General features: G+C 56.7%; 5 protein-coding genes across 5 annotated transcripts; 3 read left to right on the plus strand and 2 right to left on the minus strand.

Annotated features, from left to right (window-relative positions):
- Positions 1-19: 19 nt before the first annotated feature.
- Positions 20-2,704, plus strand: BCV69DRAFT_54183 (hypothetical protein). Its single transcript, XM_025495359.1, has 5 exons — positions 20-276; positions 348-1,061; positions 1,133-1,464; positions 1,534-1,733; positions 1,823-2,704. The coding sequence occupies exons 1-5, from the start codon at positions 103-105 to the stop codon at positions 2,377-2,379; spliced, it is 1,977 nt and encodes a 658-aa protein (XP_025346124.1). The 5' UTR covers positions 20-102; the 3' UTR covers positions 2,380-2,704.
- BCV69DRAFT_314160 (DNA polymerase alpha, subunit B) lies at positions 2,384-5,096 on the minus strand. The gene is made up of 4 exons (XM_025495093.1): positions 4,912-5,096; positions 3,558-4,825; positions 3,034-3,467; positions 2,384-2,947 (listed from the first exon to the last, which is right to left on the minus strand). The coding sequence occupies exons 1-4, from the start codon at positions 4,994-4,996 to the stop codon at positions 2,512-2,514; spliced, it is 2,223 nt and encodes a 740-aa protein (XP_025346125.1). The 5' UTR covers positions 4,997-5,096; the 3' UTR covers positions 2,384-2,511.
- Positions 5,097-6,579: 1,483 nt separating this feature from the next.
- BCV69DRAFT_54270 (hypothetical protein) lies at positions 6,580-8,370 on the plus strand. Its single transcript, XM_025495362.1, has 6 exons — positions 6,580-6,948; positions 7,045-7,246; positions 7,397-7,446; positions 7,523-7,542; positions 7,622-7,736; positions 7,836-8,370. The coding sequence occupies exons 1-6, from the start codon at positions 6,804-6,806 to the stop codon at positions 8,153-8,155; spliced, it is 852 nt and encodes a 283-aa protein (XP_025346126.1). The 5' UTR covers positions 6,580-6,803; the 3' UTR covers positions 8,156-8,370.
- A 45-nt stretch (positions 8,371-8,415) lies between these two features.
- BCV69DRAFT_300754 (OMPdecase-domain-containing protein) lies at positions 8,416-10,984 on the minus strand (the record flags this gene model as incomplete). Its single annotated transcript, XM_025494491.1, has 5 exons — positions 8,416-8,709; positions 8,787-9,844; positions 9,947-10,495; positions 10,575-10,686; positions 10,793-10,984. The coding sequence occupies 5 exons, from the start codon at positions 10,982-10,984 to the stop codon at positions 8,416-8,418; spliced, it is 2,205 nt and encodes a 734-aa protein (XP_025346127.1).
- Positions 10,985-11,358: 374 nt separating this feature from the next.
- BCV69DRAFT_272891 (WD40 repeat-like protein) lies at positions 11,359-14,045 on the plus strand (the record flags this gene model as incomplete). Its single annotated transcript, XM_025490991.1, has 5 exons — positions 11,359-12,173; positions 12,256-12,378; positions 12,976-13,123; positions 13,301-13,715; positions 13,805-14,045. Exons 1-5 carry the CDS (start codon positions 11,553-11,555, stop codon positions 14,043-14,045), a joined length of 1,548 nt encoding a protein of 515 aa, XP_025346128.1. The 5' UTR covers positions 11,359-11,552.
- Positions 14,046-14,052: the final 7 nt, after the last annotated feature.

Below are 14,052 nucleotides of genomic sequence, written 5' to 3' on the forward strand. Positions count from 1 at the left end.
TGAGTGTTGGACCTGCCATGCCTACCTACGATGCTGCCCTGAATCCACGATCTCAGTCACCGCCAGAGCCACGTCACTCATTCTCCTGCTCGCTCGTGCAGAATGTCGTATTCTCGAGGAAGATCGCCATCCCTAGTCGACCTCAATCTAGCGCTGCTGGTGCCCACGTCCGCACTGCTGCATGTCTACCTCTCTCCCTACACAAAGGTCGAGGAGAGCTTCAACATTCAAGCTCTCCACGACTGGCTCTTCTTGGGGCCTAGTCGGATAGGCGAGGTAGGTGTCAGAAGTTGGAGTCAAGAGCGTGAAGGTGATCCCGTCGCTGACCCTAGGTTGACCCGGTGCAGTTTGATCACATCACCTTCCCCGGCCCGGTACCCCGTTCCTTCATCCCCTCTATCATCCTATCCGCCCTATCATATCCCTTTCTGCTCATCCTCAGGGTCTCTGGGCAACTTCAGACCTCTGCCGATGTCCAATTCTACCTTCGGTGCAGTCTAGCTCTCCTCTGGTCATTCGCGCTCCTCTTCTTCATCCACCGCATCGTTCCCCGAATCAAGATTCCCCTTCTGAGGGAGGAGGCTCAAGCAACACATGTGAGATTATGGGCTCAGCGGACTCTAGTGGTCATGTCCGCCTGCCAGTTCCATCTAGCCTTTTGGGCTGGAAGGACGATACCCAATGGACTGGCCATGCCGGGAGTCATCGTAGCTCTCGCGCTGCTCTTGCCGAGAGGACTAGCGTATGAGCGCGCTCAGCTCTCAGGGTTGGCCCTGCTCATCTTCCATGCCGGCATCTATCGTCTCGAGTTGGCATGCTTGCTTGGAGGGTGCGGTCTCTACCTGCTGCATTCCCGAGTGCATGTATGGAGGGAAGATACAGATCCACATCCTGTAGAAAGCTTCGGCAAGATCGCTGCTGTCACTCAAGCTATCGTCACGATCAGCGCAGTGCTCACTACTGGGCTGGATACTGTCATCTGGAGGTCGCCCAAGTGGATGGTACCTGAGTTTGTCGCTGCGCAATTCAACGTGGTGGAGGGCAAGAGTGCAGAGTGGGGAGTGAGTCTTGTGCAGGCTTTGCGATTTTGAATGTTTCGTTTGTTGATCACTTCTCCCCTGATCTTCTCCAGACGTCACCATGGCATGCCTACTTTACGTCTTCTCTCCCGAAACTACTCTCCTTTGCCTTGCCCATGACGGCGGTAGGATCCTTCATGATCCTGCTGGCTGTTTTCAAGCCGGATAAGCAACTCAAGCCGAAGCGTCCACCCCGCGGTGTATTCTCAAGGATTGATCAAGTGAAGTTCAGGGAACTGTCAGGCTCCATCCCTCTAGCGGTCTTTCTCGTGCTTCCTGCCCTTCACGTGGCTCTCCTCTCGGGTCTCGGTCACAAGGAGTGGAGATTCGTGGCATACATCGTACCGCTGTTGAATGTGTTGGCCGCTGTGGGCGCCTCAGCCTTGTGAGTCGCGGTCTGGACCTACGAATCTCCATTTGCAAAAACCCAACTGATCCCAATTACCATTCGCAGCCTCTCTCCATCGAGCTTTCGGGGACTCAACAGACTTCCAAAGCTGATCAAGAAAGTACTGCCGCTCGTACCCCTGGTCCTCCTTGCCTTGACCGTCGGCACCACCACGGTCTCGACTCTGGCCAGTCGAGTCAACTACCCAGGTGGGGTAGCCTTGGCGAGACTTCACGCTTATGAGAGCAATGCTGTCGATCGAGTCCGTGAGTAACTTCGTGAGGGCTGATGTCAGAGGATAAGCACGCGTTACCTGATTTCCTTTTCTCGCCACTCTTTCCCCGTCATCTGGCAGACAATGTTCACGTCGACGTGCTTCCAGCGATGACAGGCGTCACACTCTTCCAGTCCATCCACCTCGCAAGGCCAGCGAGCCCTCCCCTCAACCTGCCCTCTCTCCTCCCCAAAGAAGCTTCATCCGGAGCCTGGATCTACGACAAGACAGAAGACTTACCCCTCACTCGCGGAGCCTGGGCCGGCTACACGCACCTGCTATCTATCTATCCCGAGTGCCAACTCCCCCTCAGGGACGAGAATGACTCACCGATCGAAGACCTTTTCGAGCCGATCTCTACTCTAGACACGAGCGCCGTAGAGTTCGCAGGGATCTACTTGGGTCGAACACCTCAATCGCCCACGGCAGGCAAGGCGCCAGGCCTGGAGTGGCTCGATGTCACTCTACCACTGGGACTGGGATCTGTGCGCTCCTTTGAGACACAAGGCAGTGAGGACTGGGTACGGATCAAGGGCGTGAGCTTTCGCTTGGGTCGTAGCGGCAGTAGAGGCGTCAGTGTAGGACTTAAGCTGAGAGAAGGGGTATGGATTTGTCAGAGGAAGACAGGCGTGGTGTAAAGAGGGGCACACTCAAGAAAATCAATGGCAGACAGATGCTTGCACATGATGCGATTCTATGCCTAGAGCGAAACATACATTTGGGCTTGTACTACGGTTCGGGACAGAACAGTGAAGAGACGCAGCTCAGAGCTACAAGCTCAACAGATCCACCCTGCATCTCTCCCAAAGCGCACTTTCCCTGGGCTGATCTCCCTCTTCGACGAGCTCCTCCAGCGTCCTCTTCTCAACGGGCCTCACCGTCAACTTAGCAACGTTGATCGCTCCAGCTCCAGCTCCAGCTCCAGCTCCAGCTCCAGCTCCAGCTCCAGCTCCAGGTCCAACAGTGCTACTCGCCACTGCCCCCGGATTCACCACGACTGTCCCATCGACGATCTTTGCAAAGGGTGCTACGGACGAGGAGGCAGTGGTGCTGCTGGTCGAAGGTAGAAGGAGTACTTCGGGGGTGACAGTTGTGAAGGTAGCTAGGTGGAAGTGTGGTAGAGAGAGGGGGAGGGGCGCTTCGGCCTCAAGCGCCGTGCTTGCGCTGGGCAATTTGGGTTGAGGTGGAGGGAAGAGAGGGTAGAAGCTGTGCAAGAGTTTCACGAGGGGGAAGAGTCGAGGTCAGGACCAATGCAAATGCAGCGCGAGCCAGTGCACTTTCTCGGTACTCACTTCCTCTGAGAGATGACGTGCCTTACCGCCCTAGCCACGACATCCTCCGTCTGACCCTGACTTTGACTCGCAGCCTGACTGCCCCCGGCTGCCCTCTTGACTCTCCTGGCCAGCTCCTCACTCCTGATATCCCTTAGCACATCCGCAGTCGAGGCGCCAAAGACGATGCCGGCAATGGAGAAGAGAGCTGGGTTGGGCAGAGCGCGAGCCGCCTTTGTCAAACCTAGCTCGGCACGATCGTAGCCTGGCTGGGGCCAGGCGGCGTGGCTCGTGAGGGAGTCGAGAACCGAGGGGACGAGTACGAAGGAGGTCCTGGACGAGGTTGTGGGTGAGAGACGGTTCATGCGAGACGCAAAGTGGCGCTTGAACAGATCCGATGGGAGATGGGTGGAGGTGAGAAGGAGGGGATGAGTGAGGGGCAGGAACGGACCCATCTGAAGGACAAGAAGAGGAAATGGGCATGAGCAGGGCTGTGAGACCACCATGGCGGGACTGCCTTTGTATGTGCGGCCACTGCTACTCACGAGGATGACTGCATCGACTGGCTCCCTCTCCAGGTTGTCCATCAGGGTATGCCACTTTGTAAATTCCAGATCCTCATCAGACGTGTACGGTCCAGACGCAACGACCACCTCCATCGGAGCGCCATTCAGCAGCTCCGGAGCGTACTGCGCCAGCAGCATGTCCGAGGGTGCAGCAGCAGAAAGCGGCAATGCGGGCAGCAGCAGGACTTCCTCTACTCCAAAGCCAGAGCCTCCTCCATTTCTTCCCTTGAGACCCACGATCATGCCTGGGAACATGCCAAGCACGTCTACGGGACCGAGATCGCTGTCGTCTGAATCTTCCATACCCGGCGGCCGCCGGACCACACAGCCTTCTGTCAGCCAGATCGGAACTCTTTGTCCAGCTCCTTGCAATTTGGACGACTCGATGAGGATGCCGTGAGGGGTTGGTTGCAGGCGCGGAAGTCCAGAGGAGGTACTTGAGGCGTCCTTCTTGCTGGCATTTGAAGGAGGTGCCAGGTTGGGAGCGATCCTACCTACGACGTACACAGACTCTTGATGAATCAGAGAAGGGTCCGAGATGTCTTCTTCCTTGATAGCGTATGACTCAACCAGGATCGAAGACATCGTCTCTAAATGATCGTCCAAAGCCTCGCCCTTCTCGGCTCCTCGTTCGAACATGTACCGCGTAGGGAAGGAGGAGGGTGATCTTCCTGCCATCATCTTGACACGACTGCTGGTAGCGTCCTGTCTATCTTGCCGAGTAGCTGCAGCGATCTGCGAATTCAGAGTCTGCTGGACAGTCCAGGGATTGCGACTGCCGCCTGCGCTGCCCCTGCCACCTCTGCTGGGCGAGTCGTCGATCTCCATTGAGTCATCCCCCGTGGCGAGCCCATTGCTGCCACCGCCTCGACTCAGTGCTGTTGGCCGCGAAGGCGTCTGCTGAGCTCCACCTGAGCCGAAAGTGGTGCCGCCTCTACCACTGCCGTTGCTCTGTGCGGAACCAGGCGTGCCAAAGAGCTTGCCCATGCCCATTCCCGTCAGCCCGCCCTTCTTCCTCGCGGTGGCTCCACTGCCCCATGCAGTAGACATGTCTCTGCGAGGAGTTCGAGTGGCAGCGTGATTATTCGCTGCCTCTAGCGAGGACTGCAGGTGCTGGCGCAGCGCTCGAAAGTCTGTCAGGGTCGGGTTGGAGCGAGACTCTGTAGGAAGATTGGAGAGGGCAAAGGCTTCGAACTTGTAGAAGAAGTCTTGCGGCGAGAGACTGTACAGACGGCATAGAGAGAGACCTAAAAGGAGAGCAGGATACGAAAATGTCAGTCAAGTATGCTCTGCTCGCCCTCGTATGCCGACTGGTGTAGTCAGGGCTGCTCACATTCTACCAGGCAGTCCTCGTGGTCCTGAACGGATCTGCCAAAGAGTTCCACCAGTGCGTCTTGCGATGCCATGTCGGCAGCCATGGCAACTGAAGCGCTGCACTGAGGTGATTGGGTGACGAAGCTATCTATAGTGAAGCTTTTGGGACGAGAACGATATAGCTGTGGTGTTGGACGTCTCAAGCGAAGACTCAAAGGCGCACGCAACAATCCTCCTCGCGGGCGGAGTCAGGCGCATTCAATTTAGAGACGCGCCACGCGACGTGCCGGACCGCACCTGGCACGCTTACAGGTATACGCCGAGAGACACACTGCTCGCCACGCAGGTCTCCAGCTCCAGCTTGGCAGATACCAATTCAATGACCATCGTCGCTCTGAGTCTTTCGAAATCTGGACCGGGACCGAGAGGAAGACCGAGCCCATTTGTCACACAGCGGCATCGACCACAAAGCTGGTCTCAGATGGTCTTTGCCGTTTAATAGAGGTCAGACCAAGATGAGCCCTCATGTCTTAGACGCGTATCCAAACGCTGTAGCTGTGGAGAAGCAGGCTCGAGACTCTCATCGTCACATACTTCGTGTGTCATGTACACTCGCAAAGGTTTGTGGTACCTCGGCCATCTCCACTGCTTCTGTTTGACTGACAGGTACTGCATGCGTGGTACGAGATGCCGGTCTGCTTCGGTAAGACGTGGCAACCATTACTGTGGTGATCTGGATCATCTGCATACTTTGTCGACATCTCGCTTAAGGACTAGTCTGGGTCATCATCGTCTGCAGCGCCCCTCCGCTTGTCCTTTGGGTGGCAGCCGTTGGCGTGCAATGTTATTGACTCGGCCCTCTTCCTGATGGGAGCTCCGGGAGAACATGTCCGTCTGGCCGTCCAACTTGCCCCAACACCTCGGGAGCCAGAGGGAGAGCGATTCGGCACAGGAGCGAGGAGCTGTCTCCCGCACGAGTCCTTGGCTTGGGTATGGTCAAGATGCCGTGTTTGGTGGCCGGTGCGGGTGCGGGTGAGCTCGGCAGCGGGTGCGGGCCGGGGCGGCGGGTGTGCGTGTGTGTGGAGCCCCGCATTGTGAATTTGGGCGTCCTGTGACCAGAGGTGGCCCTGCAGGGTCACAAGGATAGGGCGGACTGCCAACCCATCCCCCCCGCTGCACACGCCTTGGTATGGCAGGTTGGCAGAGGGCACAGACCCAACGGCAAGTGCATTATCTGTGCTCATGGTCCGCCCGGACGCCCAAATCCCTTGGCTGGAGCGGTACTGCAAAGTCCAACGGCGCTGCAGCCTGGGCGGCACTCGCGGCGGGTGAAGGTGTCAGAGGTGCAAGGAGGGAGTGTGTCACCCAGCGCCTGGCGCGACTTGCTTCTCCCCACAATGCCTCTCTCCACTAGGTCACCCTCGATCAACACTTCAGGGCTTGGCTGTTGTACCCAGGCGTGAGGCGAGCCGAGGTGAAGAGCCAACCTCGGAAACATACTTCAGCGGGGTTTGACCCGGACTGGGGGGTCCTCCCTTACCGAAGGACCATCACATCATAAGATCACACGGTCATGAGACCCTCTGGGCACCTCAAGGCAACCAGAGGCAAGCGGTGTATGCGTCTCGCCTCGAGCTCACCCCGGGCCGAGACGTAGATGCAAAGACGTGACACAATGGTGCGGGGGGCTTGACCCGGCGGCGTGTGCTTTTTAAGCTTGATGGCCCCCCCTTCGAAGAATCATACAAGAGGCTGCTCAGCTGATCTTTTGCATCCCAATTGTCCCCCTCTTGAACCCCCCCTTCCCACCTCGTGCGTTAAATCCTCCTTCCATCTTTGAATTTCCCGCTTGCTGCTGACTTGGTCCTACAACATCGATACCCTCACCTTCACCTCCCGAGTCACGCAACAATGACCACCAAGCAAGAGCTCGACCGCCACTCTGAGCATGATCTGGGCAACAAGGCCGGACCACAGTACCACAGTCCCAATGGACAGAATGGAGCTGATCTCAGCCGACAAATCTCGGTGCAGCTGACTTCGCAGCAGTTTGAAGGTGAGGAACAGAAGAGGGAAGCGCGTCAGCCAATAGCGCCTTACTGAAATTTTGAATGCCGGCTGCCCCCCGGGATACGTTATGGACCGTCTATAGAGCTCTACCTGCAACCCTCACAGAAATCCCGTCAGCAGGGACAGCTCATCAAGGCTCTGGGTAATCCGACCGTACTGGGTATCATCTGCTTCATTTTGAACCTCATGCCCACATCCATGGTCCTCATGGGATTCAGGGGGACCACGTCTGCTGGTACATTGGGAATGATTGGTGTCTACTACTTCGTCGGAGGCTTGGGTATGTGAGTATCGCTTGCGATGATGCCATGTCTCTGCGTCATGTAAAGTTGATCGAGGGAGTCATGGGCTGCTCGAAGGAAGGAACAGGGGACAGGTTCACTGGTGATGAATATCCGCACACGGTGCTGACCCCGCCCCCTCACTCTCTACAGGGTCATTGCTGGCTTGCTCGAATTCCTGATCGGCAACACATTCCCTTTCGGTGAGTACACTACAGCGAGTAGTGCATAGGGACCAAGCTCACCTCGGAAATGTCACGCCTTTCCGCACGTTACCAGTCGTATTCTTCACCTTCGGAGTGAGTAATTGAGCTGCCCCTTTCCTCCGTCGGTGAACGCTTCCTGACACCTGTATCGCCCCCCTCTTTGGCGACGTAGGTATTCTGGCTGTCTCTCGGAACCTACACGGACCCAACTAAGCAGATTAGTACACTCCTGGCCACGGACCTGCCGGACCTCTACTGTCCTTTCGGTTTTTACCTCCTGATCTGGTGTAAGTGGATGCGAGGCTGAAGGTCGAAGCCTGTCGACATAGCGATAATGACTCTGATCGCTGCCCCACTCTGCTCCCCTCTTCCACCACCACTCCCAGCCATTTACACCTTCATGCTCACATTCGCCGCCATCCGCACCAACATGGTCCTCGTCTGGATCCTCTTCCACGTCGCCATGACTTTCCTCATGCTAGCCGCCGCTTACATCAACATCGGAAACCTCGCCACAGCCGTAGGTGGAAAGTGTCTCATTGCAGGCGGAGCCTTTGGATTCCTTGCCTCTCTTGGAGGGCTCTACATCCTCTTCCATCTGCTATTGGCAGCGAATGACTTCCCATTCAACATCCCACTGGGTGACCTTTCGGGACTGCTGAAGAAGAAGACGCCCCCTGCGAACGACGCGGGCCCGACACAGTAATTTGTTCGGTTCGCCGTTGGTCCTTGGCGGGTCGGAGGCAGGAAAGTAGCATTGGGAAAGGAAGAAGCGTTGCGTAACAGAGTGTGAGGGGAGGAGGCGGATCTAGTCCCTTTTCTGAACCCTTGTATTCCCCATTTCTGTATCTTTGCTTGGATTTTGGCATAACTCATTATTTCATACCGTTTCATCAGCTCCTTTTGACATCGAATCCCTGATCGAGAAGGACGACGATGATTATGCGATCACATAGTGACAGCACATCAGTCCTCCACCTTGACCTCGATCTTTCCCACGCCATCAGGACCCTCAATAGCAACCTCAATAGCCGGAGCCACTCCTTCTGCTCCCTTCTCCGTCTTCCCCTCTTCACCCTCCTCATCACTCTCCGGCAGCAGAATAACTTGCTTCCGGGTAGCAGCGCTCTTGGGGTCTACCTTGCGATAAGAAGGACAGAGGCGGGCTTTGCCCAAGTCGCAGAGATCGCAACGGGGTCCGACGGGGACGCAGACTACTTGGCCGAAGCCTACGAGGGTCTTGTTGATGCTGTGGTGGAGCTGTGAGGGCAGTCAGAAAAAGGGGAAATATGTCAGCGTTGGAGCGAAGCTGCAGGTCGTGCTGCTGGCTTACTCACGTCTTTGGGTAGGAAGCTCTGCAGTACCAATCTCGTCCCCTCTGGGTCATTCGTCTTGCACCAGCCAAGTCGATTTGCCAAACGATGCACATGCACATCGACGCCGATACCAAGATTGAGCTTCCACGCCGACTGCAGTGTCAGGAAAGCCATCTTCGGCCCTACACCAGGCAGACTGCAGAGCTCATCAATATCCTTGGGCACATCACCTCCAAAGGTGCTCTGCAGAATACTTGCAGCGCTCTTGATGTATCCCGTCTTGCGTCTCCAGAAGCCCACTTTGGCGATGCAAGAGGAGATTTGCTCGTCTGTCGAGGCAAGGATGCTGGCCAGGGAGATACCGTCTACGAGGTTCGTCTGCAGATTCTTGACGGCCTGAGCAGTCACTTCGTCTTTGGTCTGACTGCTGAGCATGAGTGAGATCAAGACCGTCAGACGATCCCGCTTTGCACGATCCTCTTCGTCCTCTGCAGTCACTCTCCAAGCGTCGGCGCGACGATCTTCTCGTCCGTTCTCCTCGCAGCCCATCTCGTCTACTGGCGCTACGATGCGTTTCCGCTGCTTTTGAAGAACATCGAGTTGCGCCCTCCACCGCTTTGGAGCGGGCTTGACCTCCGAGGGATCCAGCTCGAGCTTGATAGGCTTTGCGGTCTTCTTCTGAGGAGAGACGTCGAATGGTGACGGCTTCTCCTTTTTTATGGCAGGCTTCTTTTCATCGTCTTCGTCCTCTTGCTTTGGCACTCCACTACTTCTGCTCTTTCGAGACGTCGCAGTGGATCTGGTACCACTGGTGCTGGCCGTTAAAGCCTCGACTTCCTCCGCCACTGCATCCTCACTTTCCTCTGACTTGACCTGCACAGCATCTTGCGTTCGACGGCGCAAAGAGTAGCTCCTCGTAGCACCGACTCCGTTCGCGTTGCTTGCCTGCTCCTGACTGAGTTGTAGAGCAAGAGCGGCATCGCCGTCTGTCACCGCTGGCTTCGGCGCGAAAAGCCTTCTCTTGCGGGGTGGAGTCATCAAGGGCGAGGCACCTCTCTTGCTTGACCCCTCTCCCAAATCTGTTCGAGAGAATCACGCAGAATTACAGCAGGTAAGACGAGGACCGATCAAGCAGCGAATCTCTATTAGGATACATCCGACATGCGACTCATCTTACGCACTTTGTTGCGTCCGTTGCAGGTACGCCTCCCATCCAGCCTTGCGATACCTTGCTGCCTGCTCCTGGACGTTCCGGAACGCCTCACTCTTGTCTCCATCCTTGAGCAGAGCGCCGTAGATACCCCTGCCTACAATGATGACATCGCAGCCGCTCTGACGGATCACCTCGTCCGGTGTACGGTATTGTTGACCCTTCCCATCTCCCTTGGCATCGAGTCCTACACCCGGCGTGAGGACGAGGAAGTCTTTGTGCTCCTGACCAGGCTGTAGAGCGACCTTCTCATCGATACGGTCCATGGCAATAAATCCGCATGTGAAGCCAGTAGTATCATTGCGAGCTGCTTGCACACACTTCTGTCCATACTCTCCTCCAGCCAGATTGCCCTTGCTGCTCATCTCGGCCAGCAGCAGCAGACCGCGGCCGAGTGGTTGTCCCACCTCGGCGAGGCCTGTAATGATGCCCGGCCCAGGGACTAGGTGGGCATTTGTGATGTGTGACCATGAAGCAATCTTGTGTACGCCTGAGGAGTATTGCAAAGAGACGGTGTTGCCTGTGCGAGAATAAAAGAGCAATGGAGCCGCTCAGCTGGTGAAGAACGATTGGGAATCAGACTCGAGTGTTCCACTGACCGATGTCGGCAAATTTGCGGTCCTCAAAGATCATGAAGTCATGCTGTGTGCTGAGAGCCGAAAGCTTCTCTGTGAGGTCCAGGTCAAAATCTTCGACGATGTCGATGTGAGTCTGAATACGGAGATTGAGCTCGTCAGTCAGTCAGCGATTTGTCATCGAGGCAGAGTGGGCCAGGCGAGAGGTTGCTCCTTCCTGACCTGTACACCAGTCTGCTCACCTTGACCATGCATACATCTGCTCCCACTGACTCGACGACCTGGAGCAGGTCTGCCTTCTTTGTCACGTCTACGCTGACGCAGAGGTTCGTCTTTTTCCTCTCCATCGTTTCGAGGAGCAGCTTCGCGGCGGGATTCGCAAAGGAGGCGACCCGCGATGCGTACGTCTTGGATGCGACGCTGCTCTGCGCCATCTTGGTCAAGACAGAGGCGAGGCGTGGAAAGGTGGGAAAGATCAGAATGAAATGCTGCGAGGACTCTGACGATGGAGTTCCTGCGTGGTTGGTATGGGGTGGTGGAGTGAAACCGAAGAAGTGCCTCTCTGCCGGTTTCTCGCGTCCCCGCGTCTGTGCACGAAATGCCCGCCAAAGCGGAAGGGGGGAAATACAACTTGAGAAGCATTGGCAGCATACATTCACTCCTTCGCAGCGCAAAGCTCCTCAGCTTATCGCATCGTACTGCCCCCTCCGTACCCTCCCTCACTCCCAAACAGCGCGGATGGCGTTTGCAAATGACGACGACGACGGCGACATGGACCCTGATCAGGACGAAGAGGGCTCCGACTACGACGATCCCTACCTCACCGGTGATGGGGAAGGGGACGGCGAAGGCGAAGGAGATGCAGAGGGCGACAGTCAGGGAGAGGGCGAAGACGGAGAGGACGATGAAGACGAGGACGACGATGCAGACGGAGACGAGGACGAAGACGAAGATGAGGATGAGGATGAGGACGACGAAGATGAGGACGAAGACGACGAGGCAATGGACGTGGACGACGCCGAAGACCAACACGAAGGCTCTTACCAACGATCGCTCTCGCCCACCTCCTACCTAGCAAGAGCCGAGGCTCGTCGAGGTGCTATGAAGCCTTCCTCCAGCCTCATCAACGCCAAGGCATACTCTATAGAGCCCGTAGCGGCTCTACCTCACGCATCGCACGCACACGCAATGTGCCTTTCGGGGGATGGCACCGTGCTCCTCACCGGAGGTTCGGACGGCCATGTCAGACGGTATGACGTCTATGCAACAATGAACGGCAAAAGTATGCTGACTGTAGGCGCCAGGCATGGCTTCGTCGAAGGCATCACAAGAGGCGGTGTATTAGCTGCTTGGTGGGCCAATGAGGAACATCCGGCAGTCAAGGCCGAAGACGATGCGTTCGACGAAAGGCTGGTCAGTGCGGTCCACAGTCTTGCGATACAAAAGGACGCCCTTTGGTCGTTGAGCGGAACAGAGTCAGGTAACATCAACTTGACCACCGTGAGACACGACCCTGGCACGACTCATCACGTCCTGCGAAAACATAAAGGGCCTGTCTCTGCACTGGCTTTGACCAATGGAGATGCGGAGCTAGTGAGCGGAGGCTGGGACACTGGTGTTCACGTGAGTAAGCAGGCTAGTTGTTGAGCTGAGGAGAGAAAGGAGCCATCTGAACAGGTCACTGCCCACTTCCCTTTCGTCATAGCAATGGGATCTTAATACTGGCCAAGTAGTCCGATCGTACCCCGGACACGCTGGTCAAATTTCGTCCCTGTCATTCAGACCATTGAACAGGGGAGAGTCGTCGAGTCGGCATACCTCTCCAGTCGTATCAATATCGATGTCACGAGAAAATGGAGGCAGTCCCCAACGGGAAGCAGATAGTCCTGTCAATGGTGCTCGCAGAGGTTCGCCGCGAGGCAGACCAAGCAAGAGCCGTAGTGGTTCTGCACATCAGGAGAGCCCAACCAGAGGTCTGACTCCGCCGAAGCAGGAGGTGAAAATATCGCCTTCTCCGAAAGCTCCAGGCAAAGAGTCTCTCGAAGACATCGAGATGAGCGAGGAACGCCAATCTGATGCGGCTCTGTTGGGTCTGAGAGAGGAGCCCACAGCAACAGGGACACCATCTGCTGGACTCAAGACGGACCTCGATGAGCTAGGTGGTGGCAACTTTACTCCTTCAGCAGACGACCTCGCATTCGAGCAAGAGCTGCAGAAGAGCTTAGCCCTGGACGGCTTGTCAGAGTCGAATCCGATTGCTTCAGAAAGCAAAGTTGCCGATTCTGGCGGACGATCCACCTCGGCGGCTGCGAAGCCTCCGAAAGGAGCAGATGGGGATGGAGATAATGACAACGACAGTCTTTTCGGTGGTGGCAGCGAGGAAGACGGGGACGTCGATGCGGACGGGGAAGAAGACGACGAAGAGGAGGGAGGAGACGACGCAGACGCGGAAGGAGAACAAGACGATGACGATGACGACCAGCCCCTCTCTCGGCTAGCCAAAGGTCTAGAAGGCGAGGCAAGCGGCAACAATGCAATCTCTGGCAATGCGACCGCTGGCATTAATCTACCTGGTCTCGGTGGTAATGACTTCAGCTCGACGTCTGCTTTGCCTCTCCCTCAAGCAGGCAGCAGCACAGCTGCATCAACGACCAGCAAAGCTGGCAAGAATGGCGCGGACACCGCATCGAAGAAGACGCTCAAGACGCCCGCGTGGGGTGGACTGACGACTACGGAGGGGTACGATGCAGACACGACGCACTTCTCCAACGACCTCCTTCTGACCACCACTCTCGGTGGGCAGGCTATTCTATGGGACCGCAGAGTACCTGCCTCTGAAGCAGGTGGGAGCGGAGCGGGAAGCAGTGGTGGGATTCGCGCTCTGCCCCTGCCGGCCAACACCCCACCCTGGTGCGCCTCGGCCGCCTGGGCGCCGGATGGGGAGCGTATCTACCTAGGTCGGCGCAACGAGAGCGTGGAAGAGTGGGACATGCGCATGTTGAGCAGTCGCTCTGGCAGTGGTAGCGATAGCTCTGCGGATGCTCTGGGCTCTACATGGAGGGGCAAGAGGGGCAATATGGGCCTCGTCAGGACGTTCAAATTCCCCAGCGGCAGCGGGCCGGTGACGAGCTTGGAGGTCATGCCCAATGGGCGACATTTAGTCTGGTGAGTCCCCGAACAACCTTTGCTTGGGACACGCGCACTCTTCACTGACACCTGCAACTTTCTCTGCCCTGCCTTCGTCCTTCCTTCAGTGCATCCTTCGACAATATCCGTCTCTGGAATCTCTCCCTCTCCACTTCCACCTCTTCCTCTTCCACATCATCATCTTCACACATCCCCTTCCGGATAGTCCCCGGCCATCAAGGCGGGACCGTCTCGGCTTTGCTCCTGGATTCTACTGGTCGCTTCCTGTTTTCAGCTAGTGGTGATCGGGCGTGGAGGTCGAGAGGGACGGAGATGGTGCTGGGACATGAGGTGAGGGCTTCTGGGTGATTAGAGG

The sequence above is a fragment of the Pseudomicrostroma glucosiphilum genome (genome assembly GCF_003144135.1).
Source record: "Pseudomicrostroma glucosiphilum strain MCA 4718 unplaced genomic scaffold BCV69scaffold_13, whole genome shotgun sequence".
In the NCBI taxonomy this organism is placed as follows: Eukaryota; Fungi; Basidiomycota; class Exobasidiomycetes; order Microstromatales; family Microstromataceae; genus Microstroma; species Microstroma glucosiphilum.